Source organism: Desmodus rotundus, chromosome 2, assembly GCF_022682495.2.
Source record: "Desmodus rotundus isolate HL8 chromosome 2, HLdesRot8A.1, whole genome shotgun sequence".
Taxonomy (NCBI): Eukaryota; Metazoa; Chordata; class Mammalia; order Chiroptera; family Phyllostomidae; genus Desmodus; species Desmodus rotundus.
In genome coordinates, this window is record NC_071388.1 from 6,418,328 (window position 1) to 6,442,840 (window position 24,513).

Sequence of the window (24,513 nt, forward strand, 5' to 3'; positions counted from 1 at the left end):
CTATTTTCCTGTGTCTCTCTGCATTTTGACACTGATCAGTTCTTCAGGTCTGTCTTTTACTCTTCATTCTTGTCTCATCAGCTCCTAAGCCTGTTTGTCAATTTAAACTATTATGTCTTTGAGTTCTTTGTCACATATGCTGAGCTCTTGTTCTTTTTATTCACATTTGTTGGGAACCACCCTGCGTGGTTTCAGAAGTTGTAACCACCCGCTGTGGCTAAGGCTGAGTCAGAGACCTTGGGACCATAAGCCACTAAGGAGACAATGCTTATTTCCCTGGGAGGGGTGCCACCTCTGCCCCCTTTTACTTCACCCTGCTTGGCCCCAAGCGGATGACCAGTTAGCCAATGACGGGTAAGATTCCTCAAGGGAGGGACAACCTAAGACAGGCATGGTCAGGAAGAGGCCCACTGGGAAGGACTTGGGGTGCTACAGAAAAAGGGGGTGATGGACCCTTGCCCCTCGGCTTTGACATAGCCTGAGTCCTCAATCTGTCTGCAAGAAGTCTCCTAATCTCTTGGCTGCCTTACTTCCCCTGCCTGACCTAAGCCTGAAACAATGACAGAGGTCGGTGAGGCACTGTGCTGGAACAGGCAGTTCCCTGGGGGTGATCAGGCCTAAGAAAGAATGTATAACGTCCTGTGAAACCTGCTTTGCTAAGAATGTCCTCAGTGTTCTGATAAGGGTCCAAGCATGAAATGAGTTTGTTTCCCAAAGTCTTATAACCCTTTAGCTAACTGACCCTGACTCAGAATAAGCCCTCAGAGTTCTTTGTATGTTATCTGTTGTTTGATCCTTACTGCCTGACCATGATTGATGAGCTTTACCTGTATTCCTGTGCAAATAAACCCAATAAAGCCCATTGAAGAAAAGGCTCTTGGCCCTTCTCCTTTGAGAGATTGGCCACCTGTCCTCCCCAAGCAGATCATGTCTTGGTAGACTTATTCTCATCCATGGTGGACGGGGGTATCTGCGGGCAGAGCCCCCTGCCCCCCATTTTCAAAAACTACTTTTATTTCTTTAAACATTTATTTTCTGGGTACAATAAATAATTTATTTTCTGGGTCCAGCAGGCGAAGTCTTTGCAGATCTGGTCCTGATATGTTGTTCCTCTCGGTTCTCTTACCACCTTGTTTTCATGTGTTTGGTGATTTTTTTTTTGGACTGTAAGTTTTTTTTTAAACTCTGGCAACATCTCACTTATAGGGAAAAAAGGTGTAGTTTTGCATTTGACCTGCTGTCATTAGCTAATATACAATGGACTTTAAAAATTAGAGCAGCAATAAATAAAACCTTAGTTACCCAAAGTCAATGTGGTTACTGAAAACACAGACACACACACCAAACTACAAAGTTAAAGGCCCAAAAGAACTAGACTATCAAACCAGAAGGTAGTAGAACATCAATCTTGTTTAAATAATTATTTTTATTTTTCCTTCTGTAGGTGAAGATGACTTAATAGAGTTCACCACAGTCACTTTCGAATCTCCGAAAGCATTGCTGGCGGAGGCCTGACGGGGGGGTGGCTGAGGCATCTTCGTACTTTTCCAAGTCTCCCCAGGCCCTTCAATAGCAGCACCGGCCCGGTCATTTTTAAAGACATAGCCCGACCCAAAGAGCTCCTCCATCAGACTGCTTTTCTTATCCCTAAAAGCTGCACCTGTTGCTTTGGTTCCGGAAGACTTCCCGAAAGAGGGCTCATACGCGCTCGCAGACTGCTCTGGCTTCAGGCCCTCTGCACACCCGCGCTGCTTGCCTATGCTGGGGTTGCATCTCCTGGGACCTGGGGTTGGCCCACCTGAAGCAGGGAGCCCGTGGTGCAAGTTTTCCGTAGCTACTGTAAACGAATAACGCTTTCTCTGTCTGAGGAGTATTTTCGTATTTGGAGCGCCATTTTTATTCGGTGCCTCGTCCATGTCACTTATTTGTAGACTTTTTTTTACCCCTTCTTTTGCTGCTTCATCTTGCTGCTGGCCTCCCCGTTCAAGGTGAATGACTTGAATTCTTTCTGGCGGTAGTTCTTGTTTTTTTTCTAAAGTGGTTTTCTTCTCTTGATCTGCTTTTTTCTCTCTCCGTCTTCCAGTATTCTCCAGAGCTGCTTGTACTTTCAAATGTTCCTCTTCCTTTGATAAATCTGTATTAGAAAAATAATCAATTTGGGGACCTTTAAAATGAATGGACTTGTATTTCAAGATGGCATGCATGTTTGCCACATTTGTTTACACCTCCTGACAAGCACAGTACAGTGACAAAGAAGGCAAAAAAATAAATGTATACGGCACTGGAACATGGGCAAGACACTATTAACAGGCACAAAATGTCGCACTCTCTTAGAACACACCGTACGATTGAGAGGAATGAAACCAAAAGAAAAGTGATGTTCATAAAGAAAAATTTGAAGACTGTACTCTCAGGGATCATGTCTACAGTTTGTTACTAGCGAAGTTTCTCTGAACGTGTAGAGCCTGCAACCGTGAGGAGGAGGTGCAGTGCTCTCTCCTGAGTGGGAAGCTGGCTTTTGGTGTTGCTTTTGCAACTGCCAGTAGCCATTGATGATCGCTCTTCTCTTCCTTTGGAACAGTAAGAGGGAGAGAACACAGTCTGAGTGGTTTCTAAAAAAAAAAAAAAAAGAAAAGAAAAAAAAATTGCCTATAAGGTCTTACTAGAAGTTCCAACACCAGTAGCTGGATGTAGTGCCAGTTAGGACAATGAGGATATTTTTCACCCACCCAATTGGCGAGTAATTTCCAGAGCTGGTGAGAATATGGGGAAATTGGAGCTTCCATTTCCCATTGGTGGGTGTGCAAATTGGCATAGCTTATTTAGATAACATTTTGGCAGTATCTGTCACAATTTTATATGAATACAGTCTTAGCCACAACAACTTCACTTCTAGGACCAAACCTTACATAAGGACACAATATGTAGCATAAGGACGTTACTGAACATGGTTAATAACAGTGAACCGTCCTAGAAGCCTGGCAGATCAAGGTCAAATAAATGACGGTACGTGCAGCCTGTGGAATTCCGGGCATTTGTGATAAAGAATGAGGTGGGTGAACAGGCCTGGACAGGAAAATGTTTCTCGGTATGTTGTTAAGTGAAACAGCCATGTCAGGAAGGGTGGTCCTCTCCCCGTCCTCGCCTCTTACGGGCAAAGACACACCCGAGTCCCGATGCACAAACGCGCAGAGACCACCCAGATATTCATCACTCGAGACCGCTGTTTGATTACAAATCGGAACGCCGTTCATTTGTGGGGACAGTGCTTGGCATGTAGAGAGCTGGCAAGCTTTCCGTGTGAACACATTCTAAAACAAAACTATTCATGTTCCAGGCAAATAAAAAAGGAATTCTAGTAAGAGAAGAAATATGTTTCAAGAATTAGTGGTGAGCAAAGAAGCCAGCAAGATGTATAGTTAATTCTAAATGACTGTTAACGTTATGCCCTATAACCCTTAAATGTTAAAGTTTGGAGACTGGTGGAATGCTTGTTTCCCACCTCCACCGCTTGCAAGCCCACCCGCGTACCTCGTCCCTTGTCTGGGTTGTGGCACCGGGCTCTAGGTGGCCTCCTTGAGGAGGTGGATCTGGTCCCCCTGGTGAAGTGCAATCCCAGGGTGACAGCTTCACCAGAGACAGGGCCACCAGTCCAGAGTCAAGGAGGCTTAAGCATTAAGGGCTGGTGTCATGGAGACCCCTGGTGCTCTCCATCCCTGTGGCAGCGAATGCCCGGTGAGCAGGTCCTTGGCCCGTCTGGGCGGTGGCCTGATGGAGGTGTTGCCCTATCATGTGCCACCACCTGTGTGGGCTGAGGGCTCACTTCACCCCACAGAAGCGATCCACCCTGACCTATGCCCAGAGCTGCAGGGGAGCTCTGGGGATCATGGGACAGGAAATCCCGAGCAGCCCATTCTGTCTGAACAGCTGCCTTCCGGACCTGCTGAGCAGCCCTGCCAGATGCCGTGTGCTGACGGGCTCTCTGCACCCAGGACGGGACAGGACCTCACCCTGACTGGGCCCTTGTCCCTCTGGGAGATGAAGCCACGGTCTGTGTCCAGCTTATCCCTTCCGGGAAGTCTTCAGTTGGTCTCCGCTAGTGGGAATGTTGCCCTTTGCTCAGTTAGCTGGGTTTGGTTTGCCTCTCTGTCTGTCAAACCTGAGCAGGTTGTTGCAGGGTCCATTGAGGATAGGGAACGGAGCGGCAAAGCAAGGGAATGAGTAACTGGCTGAGCAGCGGTGGTTTCCGGTGATGGGGAGGGGGATGTGGCTGGGAAGGGCCCACAGCGTGTTCAGGGGACACTAATGCTCTATTTCTTAGGACAGTGGCTACACGGTGTTGATTTTACAATTCTTTGAACAGTATGTCTTCTGTGTGTACACAGTAATTCACAGCTTAGAAAAATCAGTAAGAATAAATATGAATTAAAAGCTGTTAAATTACCTTCATATTTTCTCTCGGAATCTTCTTGCCTTGGTGGTTTGCTGCTGTAGCGAGGAATTACATGGGCTGTTTCCGTTGGCTTTTCTTTATGACCAGCATTTCCTGTTGTCTTTTTACCCTGTAATTCAGAAGAGCAGCAAAACCTCATCTTTTGGGTGTAGATACTTTTAAATTGTATTTCATGCAATGACTACAAACACTTTTCGCATAGAACGAGTGACTGTAGCCTATTTTTGTAAAGGTTGGTTTAATTAGATGCTACGAGATTTCAAGCGGGCTATACCTTGGTTATCAAAGCTGGAGCGTCTTCCGATTTCTGGGTTTCCTGGTGTCTCACACTTGTAAATGAAACACCCGTCCTGTCTGCTTGTACTGATTTCGTTGAAGAAACTACAGAACAGGTACATTACACATAAGAAACATATCTGACATTTGGAAGCAATCTTGATTTTTTAGTATAAAATGACCAACACTGCAACATAATAGAACAAAGTACACTAGATACTTTCTAAAACTTTTCAGCATAGGTACCGCATTTGCTGCTGTTGTGTTTCCCCTGCCGTTGCCCTTGTTTGGTCTTGCGTTGGGCCACCGAGCATACGGGAGTCCGGGTGGCCGAATCCAAAGCAGGCAGGCATCAGGTGGGCCTGCGCTGCGGTCTGAGGGCCTGGCGGCCCCCGCTTGCAGACGGGGTTCAGGGCTCAGGCGCCCGGCTGTGAGCAAGCCCCCCACCCGCGTTGGAGCTGCCCCGCTGAGCGGTTAGGTGGCCCAGGCAGAGGTGCGTGCCCATGAAATCTAGGCCGCCCTCTCCCTGGGGTATCATCCCGCTTAAATGGCCCGGGGCTGAGTGTATCACGGTCTCCGCTGGCTGTCATTCCGGACTGTAAACCAGAGGCAAACGAGGGAAGGCCAGGGACCTTGAGGCTGTCGCTTTTCAAAGCGGACGTGGTGACTTCCACCGAACCTGGGAGAGCGCTCCCGTCCTGCTTTCTGAGCAGAACCTGCGCTGGGCGCTCGTGGGGCGGGAAGTGAGGACACCTGTCCTGAAGGAAGTGCGCTGCTCGGGAGTAAAGAGGTGCCGGGTAACGATAGTGGCGACAACACGGGGACCTGACAAGCGTGGTGCTGGACAAAAGGAGCCGGGCACAGGGGGCAGCCACCGGTGACTCTCCCCGTGAACACAGCGACAGCGGGGATGTCCCTGTCCTGACCGCGGGGGGTGGGTACGCGGGAATAGATGCGCATCTGTCAGAACCCACCGCCTGGCGCACTTCATGCAGATGGGTGCGTGGTGGCAAGCAAACTACCTAAACAAAGTTGGTTTTCAAATCCACACCCTGGCTAATAGATACTCTTAGAAAGGTCAGGATTTGGCAGCCACTTCGCTTGGAGCTGGAAGCTCGCTCCTTCGACCCGCAGTGAGAACATCCGGGACCGAGCAGAGAGTGGGAAGGCAGGAACGTGCATTTTTCTGTTCTTTTCTAGCTGTTTCAACCTCGGCAGTTTCTTTATTCTTCTAGAATCACAAAATGTGTTTTAATGCCTAATAAAATGATCTTTAAAATATCCACTATTTTGGTGATATAAGTTAGGAAAATTCGACTAGATTCTTAAGAATAGACTTTTGAGGGAAAATAATTAAAATGTACCTTTTGGATAATCTTCTCTGTCGTGTAAATTTTTCAGTATCCGATTAGCATAGATGTTTTTAATTTCAAGCTCTCTATCCTTCTCCTAAAGAGAACCACAGTATCAATTTTTCTATAAATATTTGCTTTTTATCAACCTTGATTTCTTCTAAAAAGCAATTTAAGTGAGTTCAGTATTCTCTGAGTAAAATCTATAATTCTAGCTGAAATAGAAACAGGCCATATCACTGTATTTCATTCCTGACATCAAAAAGCACTTTTTCGCAGAGTGACAAAATCTTGTGATTGGGACAATATTTTTGAAAAGTTTCCAAGCCAGCTTCTGTCATTCCCCCTCCCCCCCGACATTTATTATTCTTTCCCATGCTCCCATACAGTGGCCACTAGCCGCGTCGTGATTTAAACTAATTAAAACATAGAAAAGAGTGAAATCTTACCCTTTGTAACAGCACAGATGGACCTAGAGGGTATTATGCTAAGTGAAATAAGTCAGAGACAAACACCACATAATTTCACTTATTTGTGAAATCCAATGAACGAAATAAATGAACAAACAAAATAGAAACAGACTCACTGGCACAGAGGGTGGACTGGTGGTGGACAGAGGGGGGTGGTTGGGGGCTGGGTGACAAAATTGAGGGGACTGAGAAGTACAAGCCGGCTGTTACAGTACAGTCGTGGGGATGTAATGTACAGCACAGGGAACAGAGTCAGGAATATTCTAACAACTACGTGTGGTGCCAGGTGGGTGCTGGAGATATCGGGGAGGGGACACTTTATAAAGTGTGTGGTTGTCCAACCACTAGGCTGCATACCTGAACCAATACAAAATAATATTGAAAGTAAACTGCAATTGAAAAATAAACTTAAAAATAAACTAATTAAGATAAAATTAGACAAGCAACTCCGCCCTCAGTCCCGCTACCCACACTCCGCACAGTCGTGGCTGGTGCAGACAGCTGTCCATGGTCACAGAGCGCCCCACCAGACAGGCCTGCGTTCGCGCGGCACGGTCACGGACGTCGCCACTCAGCTTCGAACCCCGATATTCTCTTTAAAGTCTCGGCAAAATGAAAGGTTTGAAATTCTAGCTTGTTGAGAAAAAACCAGATTTGATTAAATACCAAGCACGCCTTCTTACACATACATCGCAAGGTGAGCCTCTCAGACTCAAGGCCACTGAGTTTTAGTCAAAACCCATCAACAGGAGGTGGGCCTACGAGTTAAGGGTGTCCCCCATGTCTGATCAGAGAGGAAAGCCCAGGAGGAAAGGGCCCAGGGGTGGGGCCCAGGAAGAGACAGAAGAGATCTTGATATTTAGAGGGGCAAGTTTTGATTATCTGGAAAATTCAGTTAGAGAGTCAGTATGACCTTCAGCCCCAGAGAGCAGGAAGAGGCAGGTCAAGAGCTGCTGACTGACAGGTTTAGGATGGCTGCTGAGGCCAAGAGGTGACAGGAAGGACAGTCCTTCATGCTTGGAACTAAGGTTTAAGTGGTGGGTCACAGCCCTGGCTCGTGTGGCTCAGTGGATTGAGCCCTGGCCTGTGAACCAAAGGGTTGCCAGTTTGATTCCTGGTCAGGGCACATGCCTGGGTTGCAGGCAGGTCCCTGGTCGGGGTTGCATGAGAGGCAACCACACACTGATGTGTCTCTCTTTCCCTTTCTCCCTCCCACCCTTCCTGTCTAAAAGTGAATAAATAAAATCTTAAAACAAACAAACAAACAGTAATTAGTGGTGGGTCACAGAGCTGGGCCTGGATGCAGAACCAAAGACAGCAGGTTCAGAACACAATCCAGGATACTTGTGGGTGAGTTCAATTGGTTAATCCAGAGAAACAGTAAGAAGAAAATGCATATCTAGGAACGCTCAGGGAATCCCTGTGGACTCTTGGTAGGGAAGGACACAGGTGCAGAGTTCAAGGGGAAGCTGAGTCACGGTGTGGAGCCACATTGAGGTCAGCCCAGAGGGCTTCTGGGGATTGGAGAGGGAATGAGGTCTGAATAGACACCACCTCTTTGGCAGGGGTAAGCGCTTAGCCTGGATGTCAGCTGGGGTGCAGGACCCTGCTCAGAGCCATGGAAGGCTGGCATCCATGCCCTCACGGTGGCCCATGACCTAGACTCGGGGCTGGGTGACTTTCCACCATCCACTCCCATAACTCCTTTCGTCTTGTGAAACGGAAACCCTGTCCCCACTAAACATTAACTCCCATTCGCCCCTGCCCAAGCCCCGGGAAACCACCACTGTACTCTGCTTTATGACTTGGACGACTCAATCCAGGTACCTCATGTAAGTGGGATCACACAGCATTTGTCTTTTTGTGACTGGCTGACTGTGCTTAGCATGCCGTCCTCAAGGTTCACTCATGCTGCAGCAAGTGTCAGAATCTCCTCCCTTTCTGAGGGACTGAACTCCATTGTTTCATGTACAAGACATTGCCCTTACTGGTTCATCTAGGCAAATGCAGTAGGTCAGGAAAATTAACTCGTTGTAAGTCTCTTGGAATGGTGTTTCTCTGATATCGTATCAGCACTGGAAAAACAGTGGGCTTATTTTTTTCATTATCATTTGGATTTGGGGGAATGCTTTTCAATTTTTTTTTTTTGCATTTCCTTTTGCTTCATAATATGTAAAATATTTACAAGGTTCCAAAGTCATATTTACCAAAAGTATAGTCAAGAAATCTAGGCTCTATACCCATCTCTTCTGCTGTAGTATCTTCCTACTTCCATTGTTACCCTACTACTGCTTTTCTTTTAAAAATAAAAGCTAATATGTGGATATATTTGTATTGCCTTCTTTTCTTACTTTCTCTCTCTCTCTTTTTTTTTTTTTAGGAAAGAAGAATGTAGGGTTTAACACACCCTTTTAATTTGTTTTTAAATATTTTTAATATTTAAAAGTGTTTAAACTTTCTAATTCCCAGTAGGAAAACATTACCTGAAAGAATACCGTAGCAGCAAACCACTGTCAAATGTTGCAACTTCATTTGGGGCAGTGGGGTAGGGACCCTCCTCAACGTGCCCCAGCCTTATTCACAAGCAGGCCAGAGGTGCACTGGTTAGTGTTATTCTATATCCATTGCGTGATCCAAGTTGCTTTTCCTTCATCAAGGGCTTTATCTGTCAGAAGGGTATGATGCTTGACCTCCAGATCTGGCTGACAATTTACTGATGAGATTCATAACCTTTGGCTCGCTCTGATATTTTGACGTATTTGCCAGGTTCTGAGCCACATCCTGGAAGGCCACCATGACTTCTGGATCCTGAGTGACGGCAAGAACCTCTGGGTCACTGAGAATTTCCCTGGGCCCAGGCGCTGCTGCCGTACCAGGCATTCCTCCAGGAAAGTCACCTGGAAAAGAGCCGTACTGTGCTCCTGACTGTCTGGCTTCTTCCCTCCAGGCTCTCTCAAGTTCTTCCAGAGCCTTCTTAACCCTTCCATTCTTTCTTTGATCTCTTGCTCTTCACGGTTCAGCTCACACTTGCTCCGTTGTTCTGCAACTTTCTGGGCCCTCAGTTGAACTTCTTTCAGCATTGCACTGGCCTCTTCATCATAATCTAATGTACACGCAAGGGCACGATCACGGGCTGCTTCTTCCCAATGGCCCAGAAGTCTGTGTGCTTTCCCTTGCCCTTTATGAGGCTGAGCTGAATCAGAATTTGTCCCAATAGCTCTGTCACAGTCTCAGATGGCAGCATTTGGCTTCTGTAATTTGATGAAGACACTGGCTCTCCTGGCCCACTGAGTGGCCCAGCGAGGATTCAGCTCGATGGCACCTGTGAACAAGGTGATGGCTTTCTGCAGTTCACCATCACTTAGGGCATCAACGGCAGCCACGTTTTATCGTTTGCCTGGTGCCTCATCTCGGTTACCTCTGCATTTTCACCTTCCACTTCTTGCGGGTGTCAGGGTCTGCTTCAATCACATCCTCATTGTCAATTGCTAGATCACTTTCCTCGCTTGATGGTTGGTCTGTCTTTATGTCTGCCTCCACCTTGTACTGTTTTTCTTTCCTTATTTTCTTCTGATTTGATTTTATGAGGAGCAGGTGGTATTTTACCTCCCATGCTCTCTACCCACTGCCTAAGGAAGTGCATTTCCTTGGGATGCAGAATGCCTGGATCCTGCCTGCACATTTTCACGAAGGCCCGAAGCTCGAAGCTCGCTCAGTTTGCAGGGATCCATGCCTGGGAAGTGGTGGGAGGCAGCAGGTGCGGATTAGGATGCTAACTCGGTGTGACCATGTGGAAAGGGGCTGTATTGCCTCCTTTTCTTAAATAATAGCATACTATACAATTTCCTCTGCCTTCTTTTCTTCACTTATCAATATATCCTGGAGATTATTCCTTACTACCATATGGATTCCTCATTTCTTTCTACATATGCATAGAAATACATTGTGTGTAGGTTTATTTACTCTTTAAAAATAAATTTGGATCCTACTGTATATAGGATGTTGTATCTTTCTTTTCATTAAGCATTTCATTAAGTATTTCTCCTGTTAAATTGTTTTTTAATGACTACATACTATTTATATGCATGCATATGGCGACATATGAAAGCACAAAATTTATGTTAAAATTCCCTGATTGTGTCTCCTATACATGTGTGTGTATATGTATGTATGTTTGCCTTGACCAGTGGATCTTAAAGCTTTTTCTGTTAGCTTTCTAAGCTGGTTGCTATGGTCATGTATAGGGAACCGTTCCATGTGGCCTGGGGAATGTAGCCCAGTCCTATTGGAAAACCAACAGGCGTGAATTGGCACACAGGAAGCCAAACCCACGGATCGGTTTTCCTGTGGGAAACCAGGCCTACATTGTACCTAGGCTTCTATGAGGCTTGCTTTTTGCTAAAAATCCCTCACCCTGGATTGAGGCAGCAAATGTTTACTGCGTATCTTTAAAGTAGCTTTCCTAAAGTCTGTACTAAACCTCCCAGGTATGGAGTGTAACCAGTTCAACCACCTCTCCCCTTGCATCTGCAAACATCCTTTTCTTTGAGGTAATTAGCAACATTCTTTGCTTTGTTATCTGTAGGAGACTGTGAAGGCTGGCGTCATAGCAAAGGTTGAGTGCTTGCCAAAGCCGCACTGGACTGCTTGTATCTGCTAGGCGGATTCAGCCAGCAGCTGACGACAGCAGGGACCCGCAGGGGTTGCACAGGAAGTAGATAACTGAAAGCTTCAGCTGAATGTGCTGTAACTTTTGCAGAAGACATACGTTATCAGTTAGATAGCCTGGGAATGGACCGATCTGTGCCTGCAGCGTCTCCCTAAGTTTGCAAGGCGTCCTTGAGCTCTATCTAACCAACCGCTGTCATATGAGCGTGGAGACCACGGTCAGGGCTCATTGTCTCTCCACCAGAGGACAATGTCCCACCTGGTCCCCGCTTTTCCTTAAACTATCTGTGTTGTGTTTTTCTTCATCTCCTGTTGACCCCACTCAGGGACCCCCACTCTGTGCTGGTCGTAGCAGTTATCTGTAAAAGATAATCGCCTACAGCCAACCTGTGCATAGTAAATGAGGACCATCCTTGATGTAATGTACCCAGAAAAGTAATAAAAGCCTGTCCAGGCAGGGGCTGGGGCCCTCTCTCTCACTTAGAGAGTGGCCATGCCATCCTTTGTTCTCCACAGGACTTCTGCAGTCCGTGTGAATTTGTTCATTGCAGCCGCAACAACATGGACCCCGCGGGGTGGAGTCCACCTCAGTCATGTCCAATTTGGGCACAGTCCACTCTCTGAAGCTCCCTAAGACTCCACAGAAGGAAGAACCCAGTCTTTCCATGCTCTACAGAGGGAAAACCGACAGCCAGCTCTCCCCCCTCATCCTCTTCTCCTGCCTCTGAGTGCTCTTGAGGCTCCCGGGGAAAGGTCTTAATAAATTTCTTGACTCAAAGAATCAAGCTTAGATTTACTAGATGAAGCTTGGTAAAGCCATACTTATATTTCTTAAGTGTCTTATCTAGCTTTTCCAACTCATGGGACATTTTAGAAATCTGGAAGGCAGACATAGCAAAAGTTTGAAAAAATATTTTTAATCCTCATTTTTAAAACACACTTTAGAAGACAGTTTTTCAAGCCTATTTGCAAATTACTCTATTTTAATATTATAAGTTAACTTTTAAATTTAAAAACTTATTCTGGGTTCCATTAAAATATTAAGAAAATATAATAATATTATGTCATGTGATGAAATAAAAACAGTACAAAGTGCTGTCAATGAATAGAAGAGAACTTTACTTTCGCTAGTGAAGTGCACATTTACCAGGCTGCTAATTTATTTTAATAATTTCAGGCCCTCCATCTGTTCATATGGCTGTAGGGAAAACTGTTGAGAAACATATTCCCCAAGTTAAATAATTTAAAGATATAATAGGCATAAATAACTCTGACAATTTGGGAAGCAGAATTTCACACATTTTGTTACATTTCGCTTGAAAAGAAGTACCTTAAGTTTTTGTTGAAGGTGTCTGACTTCCTTCTGCAGAGTCTCCTTAGCTGTCTGGGCAGCTAACGTCTTCTGGTTCTCAGCGGCCAGCTGCCGGCTGAAGGCCTTACTCTTCAACCTCAGCTGCTTCTCTAAGCTCTGAAAACAGTATGTATTTCAACTCTGTAACCAGTATACTTTTATTAAAAGCATCCATTTTAATGGAACTAATTACATTTAGGAGAAGTGCAAATTTTTAGTACAATTTTAGTGATGACTTGTATAGGGGACATACAGTAGAAATAAATATAACCACAAAAATCCAAAATCCCAGATCGTGATTTTAGAGAATAAACGTCATGTTTTGAACCTAATGTTGTTATGTTCTGGAATTTGAGAGAACAGTTTTTGAACACGTTCTGAAAATCAATGCACATAACCAATGTCGGCTGTTAAACCGAGGCAGTCCTGCTGACACGAAGCACTCAGCTACCTTGGCGTGGTGTACAGCGAGTCCTCACCTGACAGGGTCAGTAAGTTCTTGGAAACTGTGACTTTAATTGAACGATGTATAATGAAACCAATTGGTATAGAGTTACATTCCTATGGCATCGTTCTGGTCACAAAAACATCACCAGCCCTCTAAATAAAGACTGAACACACCCTAATATTAAACACTCACATAAAGGTAAGCTATACATACATTTAAGAAAGATGAATAAAAACAAGATAATTCCTTTCCAACCCTCTGATTCCAGTTCAGGGTCATGTGTGGCCAACAGCTCAGGGTGCCAGTCAGGAACTACCCTGGACGGGATGCCCTTCCAGGGCAGGGCACACTCACACCCACACCCACTCATGCTGGGCCATAGGAGACACACCAATTCCCCTCAAGTGCACATCTCTGGGGTGCAGGAGGAAACCAGAGTCCCCAGAGAAAGCCCACGCAGCCATGGGGGGAAATGCAAACTCCTCAGAGACAGTGGCCCCTGCCAGGAATCCATGATTTTCTCCCATCAATGTTATAATGAAACAGCGTTGAATGAAACGTTATTTGAGGACTTGCTGTATTCTTTAAAAATCCTCCAAGCCCCTCTTTCTGAAGGGCTGCCCAGCATCGGCGCAGACCACCGTGGACCGCGATCCTGATGACTGGGACGGAAGCTGTCACAGGGACTCGCAGGGCCTCATGCAGACAGGGGAACAGCTGACAAGCGCTACCCACCCACAGGTCTCGCTACTGCAGGCTCGCCTGTCTGGAGGGAGAACTGTGTCACCGGAGAACTATTTGGTTTAGGCTTTGACAGAGGCATGGCCAAAGGCCTTTTCTTTCTTTCTCTCTTTCATTTTTTTTTGTAAAGTGTCATTTCCCTCATTGTAAATTTAGTCCCTTCTCATTAAAGGAAAGTGGGAAATATGGTAAGCTAAAACAATGAAATAATCACTAAAAACCCCACTCCTTAAAATATTAACCGTAAAAAAAATACGTGTTTTGGCTCACATTTCCCCTCCATAAAATGTCCTCCAACCAAGTGCTTCTGATAAGAAAACACTCAATTTCTTGAATTCTCTTTGTTTTGTTTATAGATATAAAAACATGTGTACGTACATATGTGTAGGTGAGATAAGAACACATTTACTTCTACACGACAGACACGTGCTAACACGGACGCGATATTACCCGAGAGGCCTGATACAGGAATTGTGAGGTCCTACTTGCGTGAGTGAAAACAAAGTTACTCATTGTTTTCTGTCGCTCACATGTCCAATTTAGGGGAGAAAATTCTCTTTGAAAATAGAGGAGGATTTTACCAAAGAAGAGATAACTGAGATTTAAAAAGTGAGTGAAATGAATTGATATTTTCTAATTATTTCAAGATCATGGAAAATACTGGTTTCTTACCATAGCGTATTAAAGAATTAAACAGTAAATTAATTCCACTTATGTGTTTATGTCTAAAGAGACCCAAACCTCTGATGGAAAATAAGCAGAATTCTCATTATAATCAAGGTACTCTACTGAATTATCCCTCGGATGGAATCCCCAAGCTTTGGACAATCATCACTGCTAAGGAAAATCAATCCATTTGTTTTTTCAATTATTTTCATTCCTTTTCCCTCTCTGTTCCCAGCAGTATTATGTGGGAAAAATTTCTATTTCTAAAATACCCAGATGCCTATGTGGAGGTGACTGGACAGACTGACGAGGGAGAATGTAAGGACAGGGACGGAAGGGATGTGCCCTGAGGCTTTCAGGGAAGCAGTCTTTCAGCAAAGAGTTTGAAGACCAGGGTTGGTTTCTCAGGCAGGTTGTATACAACACAGCCCAACACAACACAGCCCAACACAACACAGCCCAACACAACACAGCACAGCACAACACAGCACAACAGCACAGCACAACACAGCACAGCACAACACAGCACAACAGCACAGCACAGCACAGCCCAGCCCAGCACAGCACAACAGCACAGCACAGCCTTTTCAGCAGTGAAAGGTAAAAGGTCTCTACTCAGGAGAGAACCGCCCTGTCCAGTACAGAGCCTGGGGGCTTGCTCTCTGTAACAGAAAAGCACTTCCAGATCCCAGCTGTTTCTGTCTCTCCTTCAGGCCCACCTTCACCCCGCACTTCCTGCCCCCTAGTGGACAACAGCCCCATTCGAAGGCCTGCAGGGCAAGGCCCTTGGCGAGGCTTTGTTACGGGGGCGCAGAAGTGCTCCTGTGCCCCTCTGTATTAATTCTGGAACCGTAAGGAGTCTAGGCCCCTGCAATACAGACCTGTAGTTTTTGGTCATTTTCCTCCATTTTTGTTGTAAGAATAGCCAATCTTTGAGTAAGTTCTTCCCTCTCTGCAAGACTTTTGTCTTCAGAAAGTGTCTGGAGTGCCTGCAAGGCGTCTTTGGTCTTCAGCAATTCAATGTCGGTGTCTCTAAGTTTCCGAGATACAGTTCTTTCCTTTTCTTTGGATTTCCTAAGTAGCTGCCTTAAATTTTTAACTTCATTCTGATGTTTAACCATAATCTGAGGTACATTATTCTGTGAAGTCTCATATTTCCCTATAGCTTTCAAGTGCCTAAACTGAAGTTGTTTCAAAAACTGGTTTTCCACGACTGTGGCTTCCAATTTACGGTGTATGTCAGTTAATTCATTTTTCAGTTCTTTAATTCTGTGGAGTCTTGCTGAGAGTATGCGATGAGTCACAGCCTCTCTTCTCTGGACAATCGCATTGATTTTAGAATTTAAAAACGATGCATTCCAGTTGTGCTTTTTTTCAACTGAGATTTCCTTCTGGCCTGTTGAGCAGATAATCCAGTTTGTTACTAGTAATATCTCTATCTCTATAGATATGCAGATACGCAAATATAAATGTATGATACCCCTGTCTCCTGCACAGGCACACATGCTAATGGAAACGGGAAGGGAGAGAACTAACGTCTGATGAATACCCATGCGTGGGCTAGGTACTCTATATACGGATATCCCATTTAATACAAGTCTTTTAGGTCGGCAGTAGCCCACGCTGTAGCTACACATTTTTAGTCTGCTGTCCAGGGCTACATAACCGCAAGGCGACACAGTGGACCGAAAGCCAGGTCTTCTTTGACTCTGAAACCAATACTTCTTTTACAAAGCTCAACTAAAATTCATGATAATAGGTAACATTTATTAAGTGCTCACTGCATGTCAGATACTGAAGTAAATGCTTTAGAGAGATGATCTGATCTTCTATAACCTTCATTGTAAACCTTCTAACAATGTTATGAGGTAATGAGAGTGTAACATTAGAGCCCAGTGTTATGTATGCAGATCTCACATATTCAAAAAGACCCTTTAAAAGCCATTGCATGGCCTAGAGTATCTATATACAGACATCCCATTTCTCAATAAATCCAACAAAGACCATTTTTCCTCCATCACTGTGGCACTAAATAAAGTGGTTAGGGGGCTTGTGTTCAGGGGTTTATTTTAAACAAAATGTTTCTAAACAATATTATAACAAACTTATGAGTATCAGGTTTCTATAACTGAATTTGAGAATGTCAAATGTATGTGTAACATGACTGTATTGTTATTCCCATTTAATTTTTAATTTTTATTTTCTTTAAATATCAATTTGCTGTTCCATTTTTTATGCACTCATTGGTTGATTCTCATATGTGCTCTGACCAGGGATTGAACCTGCAACCCTGGTGTATTTGGACGATGCTCTAAACAACTGAGCTACCAGGTCAGGGCCTGTTATCCCATTTTAAAGATGAACAAACTGATGCTTAGCAATGTCGCTTGTCAAAAGCCACAAGGCTAGTAAGTGGGACAGAACCCAGGTCTGCGTGCCTCTGTATGATATGTATGTATGTATATGTGTGCCTCTGTGTATGTAAACACACAGGCATGTGCACACACAGCAGTAACTCATTGTTAATTCATTCTGGAACTCATGACAGGCGCTGAAACCGATGAGTACTGAATGGTTGGCGAGCCACCTCCCGTGAGACTGACGCAGGGCCCTCTGTTTCACTGTGAGGGAGGGGTGCCGAGTGGTGAGCAAGCACCGAGTGCAGAAACATTTTTTTCTCGTCAAAATGAGAACACAGTTTGATGAGTTCTGAAGCCAACAAGTACTGAGGTATGACTGAATTAGTATATCTATTTTCTGAGAGAGAGAGATTGAAACTGAACTGTAGAATCTAAAATACCTGTTCCCCATCCTGTGGAAAGAAGGGAGCGTCATGGCCAAGGTCACTGGAGCCCTACCCTTAGGCTTTTGGCCAAGCGTGGACACATCCTCTGAGACCTGGCTTAGTGAGTTTGCTATGGGAAAGTGACTGCCTGGGATGGAAGCAGTGAGCCAGAAGAAGCAGAGGGTGCTTGCTGGGAATAAAGCGTTTGAGTCTGGGCTGTGACAGACCACATGGACTTGACTGCCCTCACGGTATCTGCATCACATCAAAAATTGATGAACCGTCTTTACACATGTGTCTCCAGTGGTACTTATTTTCCCGCTGGTGACGATTCAGGAGGGGCTATGGTTAGATATTTGAGTATTTGGGGGTCAGCTTTTGAGGACAATGAAAACTGGAAGGCAGAGCAGGCCAGGCCCCGACACACACCAGAAGGCCGGCGAACACGTGCCGTGGCTGTGGCAAGGTCACCACTTGAATAACTTGGGCACTGGCTAGGGCAGCCCTAGACCCTGGCCATGTGGATCAGGCCCGATTAACATGGGTGGGTGGCGACTCTCATGTTTCACATCATGTCCAGCATGACTGAACTTCATCTCAACCTGCAATGTCTTCCAGCTCTTGGGTGATGTGACCCTGGACAGGAGAGGGAGTTCCCAGATACTAGAAGGGTGAGGGATGGGGGGGTCACATGGGCAGGGAGGCTTGTGTCCTTGTCTCATGTGTGTTCAAGTGACTGGAGGGTGGGCAGTTAGAATGGGTGGGCACCTGGGGACTCACCCCTGCAGCCCTGGGGCACTGCCAAGGCCACAGGCCGGGGTGTGCATGGAGCACATGGGTGCTTTGCAGAAAGGAGCTGTTAGCCTTTTAAAGGTCACATAGGCTCAGACAACGAACACAACTAAGTGAAGAAAATGAAGGACCAGAGGCCCTTCCCCAAATGTTCTTGTCTGCACGAGGCCCTCCACACGCCTTCCATTTCCCAGACACACCTGCGGGCAAACGTCTTGTCTGCACTACTGGGGGGTCTGAGAGGATGAGCCAGTTTGCTTCAGAAAGGTAAATGTGCCACTTGGCATTTGAGTGGTAGACAGCAAATTCACATTATATAGATATCACACATACTTACGTAACTATAAAGCTTACAGAAAATTAAAGTATAATTTAATCCTCAATGGTTTTATATCCCATTATCCTAACCTACACATAATAAGGGTAAGACTTATAATTTCTCACTTCACACAGTTAAGGCAGATTTAGCTCAATGATAAAAATACTTAATATTTTTTATCTTCACCCAAGGACATTTTTTTTTTTCATCAGAGAGAGAGAGAGAGAGGGAGGGAGAGAGAAAGAAAGAGAAACACTGATGTGAGGGAGAAACATCAATTGGTTGCTTTCTCCTATGCACCCAGATGGGGGGATTGAACTCACAACATGGGTATGTGCCCTGACTGGGAATCGAACCTGTGACCTTTTGTTCTACAGGATGATGCTCCAACCAACTGAGCCACATGGGCCAGAGCAGGATACTTAATTTTTAAACCACTGAACTAAACCACTCAATTTAAGTTACTTCATCAAAAATGTGTCCATTTAAGTCCATAGTGAACTGAAAAGGCACTTTTCACATTACTTACATGGCACTGTGCTCTTCTGGACAGTTCTAAGGGTGTGCCAGCACTCTCCCTTCACCCGCTCCAGCTTGCTCCCTCCTAGGGCCACCCTCACCCCCAATCCCTCCCGTTCAAAGGGCTACTGTCCTAGCCCGTGCTGTTTCCTTCCCCTGTCCTCCCCGGCCCCGTCTAGTCCCTCTCCTGGTCTCTCCCTCTTTGGTTTCAGCATCTCGTTCCCTTCCCCAGGCCTTCTGCGCCCTCAGTCTGGTTCGGCTCCTTATCCGGAGCCGTGTTCCCACTCGCTCCTGTTGGCCTGCCCTCCACCAGGTTCCCTCTCTTCAAGGTAACACTGTATTTCCCCTTAACGGACTCGCCCTCTTCCGCAGAGGACTAGGGTAAGGGGAGGGGCCAGGTGAGGGCCTTTGCCCTCTCTGATCTCCACAGCTCCCACAGCAGTCTGTCCAGGAGGGTCTCTTCACCACCCCCTCCACCTCCACCTTCCACCCGCCCCCTGCAGACGGCAGGGCAAACGGCATCCCAGCACCCGATGCGGTAAAAGGACCTCCTTTCAGTGGGCCAGTTATTTTGGAATGACTATCACACATTTTGGCATTGTACTGACAAAGCACGTTAAAGGAGGACATACAGGGGTGAGCAAAAGTAGGTTTATAGTTGTGAGTGTGCAAAACACAGAGTTTATTCTTGTATTATTATTTATTAACTATTGTATTATTTTCCATACAAACTGTAAAACCTACTTTTGCTTCACTCTGTATAATTGAAAGAGTGCTGAAAATACATTTTCTACGAAAGAAGGAAATAACCAGCTTTTGAAGATTAAATTGGAGAAATATATTGCTTGCTACTTATCTTTTTATTTCAGAGAGAGGAGAAGGGAGGGAGAATGAGATGGAGAGAAACATCGATGTGTGAGAGACACATCAGTTGCCTCTCACATGCCCCCAACCGGGGACCTGGCCCATAACCCAGGCACGTACCCTGACCGGGAGTCAAACCTGTGACCTTTCAGTTCACCGACTGGTGCTTAACCCACGGAACCACACCAGCCAGGACTGATGTTACTATTCTTTAGTGAATTCCAGGTCTCCATTGGTGTCTCCTAATCCAGTGTTCCCAGCCCCCAAGGATCAGACACCTACTTTCAACACATGAGAAAGCTGAACAGACACTGAACACCCACTTGAGAAGGGGCTGCACTGGCTAAAAGATTAAGCCTCTTTGCTTTGGGTTAGAATTATATTAATTACTTGCTGCTTAAATTTCTTTGACAAACACTTGCAAAACACGAGCTGTAAGAGAACAAAAGAATGAAAGGATAAACCTGAAAGGATGAAAGGTAATAATTTATCATTCTGTGACAAAGCTTAATGTTACAACAAGTGTTTTATGTTCATAATGCACTGGTACAAGGATCCTCAGTAGCATATAATTTGAGTTAAAGATGCACCCAGCCCCGGCTGGGGCGGCTCGGTGGATTTAGCGCAGGCCTGCAAACCAAAGGGTCGCCGGTTTGATTCCCAGTCAGGGCACATGCCTGGGTTGTGGGCCAGGTCCCCAGTGGGGGGCACGTGAGGGGCAACCACACATTGATGTTTCTCTCCCTCTCTTTCTCCTTCCCTTCCCCTCTCTGTAAATAAATAAAATCTTTAAAAAAAGATGCACCCAATATTTAAAATAATTTCAGAGTATTTGTACACAAAAGCGTCCCCTTTAGAATTCTGACAGTTTAGGTGGCTGAATTAATTTAGCTTGCTCCCGATTTATGAACAGGTATCTTGCATAAAACACATAACACACAGTAAAGATCTGTAGAACAAATACATGAGAAATTGGGTTTTAGAAGTTAAATTTTAAGGTGCTTAGAACTCAAAACGCAGTTTGTTTGTCACAGAAAGTTTCACAAATGCTAACTGCCCTCTCTCTGTCCCACGAAGCGCAGACGCAGTATAACATGTGGTAGGGATCCACGATCCCTGGTCGTAAACCCAGGAAGGGGCCACACCTTCCTGAATTTGGGGGCTTTATTTTTTAGGGTGCATGTATGGCATTTTCCACGGTGCTTCCATCCCAGTAGGGTCAGGGACAGCAGACTTGAATCAAAGCATAGTTTTTGAAATAAATATGACTATTCACACTAAGTGAAATAAATAAAGACCAGTCTCATGTCCATTTCAATCAGGTTTCTGTTGCTAAATTGGTTTTGGTGCCAAAGATTGGAAAAGTGTTTGGCGTTCGGAGCTTCGTGTGTTTCAAAGGCAGCTGAGATCTGTGCAGCTGCGGAAGCTGACTGCTGTGCGTGTTCTGCCGAGACTGGTGACCACCCTAGACGCCGGAGCCCACTGCGAGGGCAGGCACCGCACTTTGCATCTCCTGCCCTTGGCCTCGCCAGTGGGTGCGGGGCTGCCACCTTCAGACAAGGGGCTTCTAACCTTTCAAGAATCTGCTGAAAGCTGTGGGCCCTTCTCCCTAGAAGAGTTCACAAATGCAAACGGACAGAAACAATGCTAGCGTTTCATGCGGTTCACAGGCGTGGGGCTCAGATTCAGAACCCCCGCTCTCTAGCTAGGAAGAGGGGAACTGAAGACGCTAGACGACTCAGAAGAGGCAAAGAGGGTCCTAGTCAGGCTGGGGGTGAGAGGTGCATGTGCTCCCCACTCCCCAGGCTCTATTTTCCAGCCATTGACTGAAGGCCATTGTCACTGTCACAGTGGGAGAGAGTCTGGCTGTTTCTGGCATAAAGAATAGGTGTGAGCCCATGACTGCCTAACCTGGGGGAAGTAATCCGTCTGGGCCGGGAGGCAGGAAGGAGGAGACTGGGGCTGTCACAAGGCTGGTTCTAATTTGGACAGTTAGGAGCTGATGGTGATGGTGATGGTACTTCTAAAATCCACCAGGAAATGACATTATCAATAACCTTTGGAGCCACCTCTGTTTCCAAAGATAATCTTTGCTAGGATGCCTCACTGGACTTGGAGACCATCTTCTTGGGCTGTTGAGGCAGGAATTTATAGTTCATTGGTAATTCAAACTGTGATTCTTCAGCCGAGAAGAAAGGCAAGAAGCCAGTGAAATCCAGGTAGAGTGGTGCTCTGTAACAGGGCCCCTGTTAACTAAAAACGGAACCAACCTCACTAGTAGGCCCCAGTAGTAAGCCGTGCAAGAGGGTGTTACATTTTCCACCTAACTTTCTGTTATTTTCTTACTTCCTCTATTTACTAACTCCTTCTATAACACTTCATTTAGAATGCACATTTACAATATGGAAAAATAATAAAACGGTATGGGCCGCTTCCAATATTAGTGCATTAAATAATAATGTCATTATAACCATACCTTTGGTCTCGGTTGCGACATTTAGCTTCTTACCTTTAGGTTGGGAGACTTTAGAAATGCAGTTTTTCTTCTCCCCCTTTTTCTCCTTCACCTCAGGCTTCTCTGAATCATTTCTATGAACGGCTGTTTCTGAACATTCAGAGAGAAAGTCTTCCGAATAATCGTCGTAAGAACTCAAACTCCTGAAGGAACACGGAGATTGGCTGCACCCCACGCTCCTGGAGGAAGCGTTGCGGTTCCCTGGACCAGCGGCCGCGCTGGGGCTGCCCCTGTGCTCTGCCGATGGCCTGCTGTTTTCGGAGGCCACACCGGGGAAATGCTCGTCCGTGTGGGTTTCTGCTGTACCGGCCAAAGACATGGTAAACCTAACAGAAGGAAAGTATCTTTAGATGTGTAGCTATTGACGTTGAAACCAACCTATGCTTTATGGTAGGTAACTATAAAGAATCATTAAGAATGCAAAATAACACCTTATTTTGAAGTACTTTCTGGAAACATTTCAGTTTGGTTTTTATATTTTTCTACATAAAATATAGGATGTCTAAGCCTAGACTTTGGTGAAATTATATCCACAGGTAATATAAGATGCAGTTCATATCGATCGGGTAAAGACACTGACGACAATTTGTGAATTGGTGCATTATACTCTCCTTCTCTCGGCCTGGCTGTTTGTTGGCATTTTTTTGCCTTGGTCAGGGCCGAAGAAAGTGACCGTACTCACTGAGTCTGGGTGGCCGGGGTGGAAAGTGGCGCGTGCGACCCCCAGACGTGTTTGTCCAGGCGCCCGCGCTTGCACTGACTGAGGGTGAGGTCGCGCACCTTCGAGGTTAAACATGGAGATTAGGGTTAACCTACTTGATTCACGATGATAAGGGTTTGTATGTTTTAGTTCAGGAAATTCGCTTTCTTTTTATGTTTTACTGAGACTACAATAACATGAACGTGATTTCCCTGCTCATATTCAACATGATGGCAGAAGCAGCAGTTCGGGAAAACATGCGAATCTGCATCAGAAAATCATCCAGGGGTGGGAACTCTTTTGAAGAAAATGCACCAGGTGAAAAAATATCCATGTGTTTCGCAAATAACCAACCATATTTTCAATTATACAAAAAACAAACTTTTATAAATAATGGATTTGGAAAAATCAAACTGAGTTTGTCTAGTTATCATACAGGACCCGGCAGAAGGAAGGCCTGAGTGAGTGTGGTTGGTAGGGTAATAATATGGGTGTAATAACTTATAGTTTTAATTTGAACACTTCACCTAAAATGTCATATGCTGTGCTTGAGTGTGATACTGTTGTGTTACAGAATTACATGCTTGTAACTTTGTAATAAAAAAGGGGTGTTATTTGTGCCTAACCCTGTATGTTTAACTCTTCAATGTGAAAAGTAAAAATGTTATTTGGGAACTAAACAATAGTACAGTAGACTTCAAAGAAATATATTTAAAAGATAAAAACAACAATACAATTTGATGGTGTGATCCTAATATCTAATCAGGGGCATAAGGTGCCACGTGGTCAAAAGTCCCGGTAACCAAAGGCCACGACTGGAAAACTAAGACCTGCACAGGGTCACACTTCTATTGTGTAGGGGGGGTTAATTCAAACTAAGTACAAGTTAAAGTACTCTGAACACAGTAGTTCTTCATTCACAGATCGGCAATGTCTTAGAGAGAACAGGAAATCAGACACTAGAAGGGCCGCAAAGGACGCCCTGAATAAAAGGAACTTCGATTGGAAACCAGGCGGCCCTGCATCTCCGTGCCGCTGCCGCAATGAGGCTCAGTGAGGCTGCTCCCTTCACACCCACCTCTCGCAACCGCAGTCTGAGACACACCTGCCTCCCAGGCCTCTAAAAGGAATGTTTTCCCCTTTAAAGTTCTCAACTCTCCTGTTTTTATCAAGAAAGCAAAAGAGAAATCAGCTATCATCATGTCCTTGCCAACAGGAATCTAATACTACTCTCTCTACTCAGATGTTTTTCCCCCCGAATGTTTCTTCCTCCTTGTGCATCTGCTTGACGTTCTCTTCTTCTGGTGAAATACGTCGGGCAGCTCATGATCCCCTACTACGGGAGTCCTAGCCCAAATCTTTGTCTTAGTAAGGTTAGCATTCTACTTAGTATTTAACTGGTGTTTTGACTTCCTACGAGCTGCGTGCACATCACGTAATCCCAGCCACACAAAGGGAACAGGCTCAGACAGGATATGACTGTCCATGAACATGATTGTCCGTGTTTTCCAGCTTCAAGGTCAGGGCTGTTCTCATTAAGCGTCACCATGGCAAACTACACACCGGCGGTGACATCACCCAGTCCTAATTAGGA

General features: G+C 45.4%; 1 protein-coding gene, 1 non-coding gene and 1 pseudogene across 2 annotated transcripts; 1 reads left to right on the top strand and 2 right to left on the bottom strand.

Annotated features, from left to right (window-relative positions):
- Positions 1-1,329: 1,329 nt before the first annotated feature.
- On the bottom strand, positions 1,330-23,376 carry LCA5L (lebercilin LCA5 like). The gene is given in 9 exon segments (XM_053917226.1): positions 1,330-2,134; positions 4,445-4,562; positions 4,728-4,834; positions 6,094-6,178; positions 12,550-12,687; positions 15,307-15,821; positions 21,812-21,943; positions 21,946-21,957; positions 22,214-23,376. Coding segments are annotated over 9 exon segments (2,154 nt in total). The 5' UTR covers positions 22,539-23,376; the 3' UTR covers positions 1,330-1,412.
- On the top strand, positions 2,399-2,610 carry LOC112309660 (small nucleolar RNA U3). Its single transcript, XR_002975288.2, has one exon. It is a non-coding gene; the product is annotated as a small nucleolar RNA U3 (small nucleolar RNA).
- On the bottom strand, positions 9,213-10,282 carry LOC139440663 (hsc70-interacting protein pseudogene; annotated as a pseudogene).
- Positions 23,377-24,513: the final 1,137 nt, after the last annotated feature.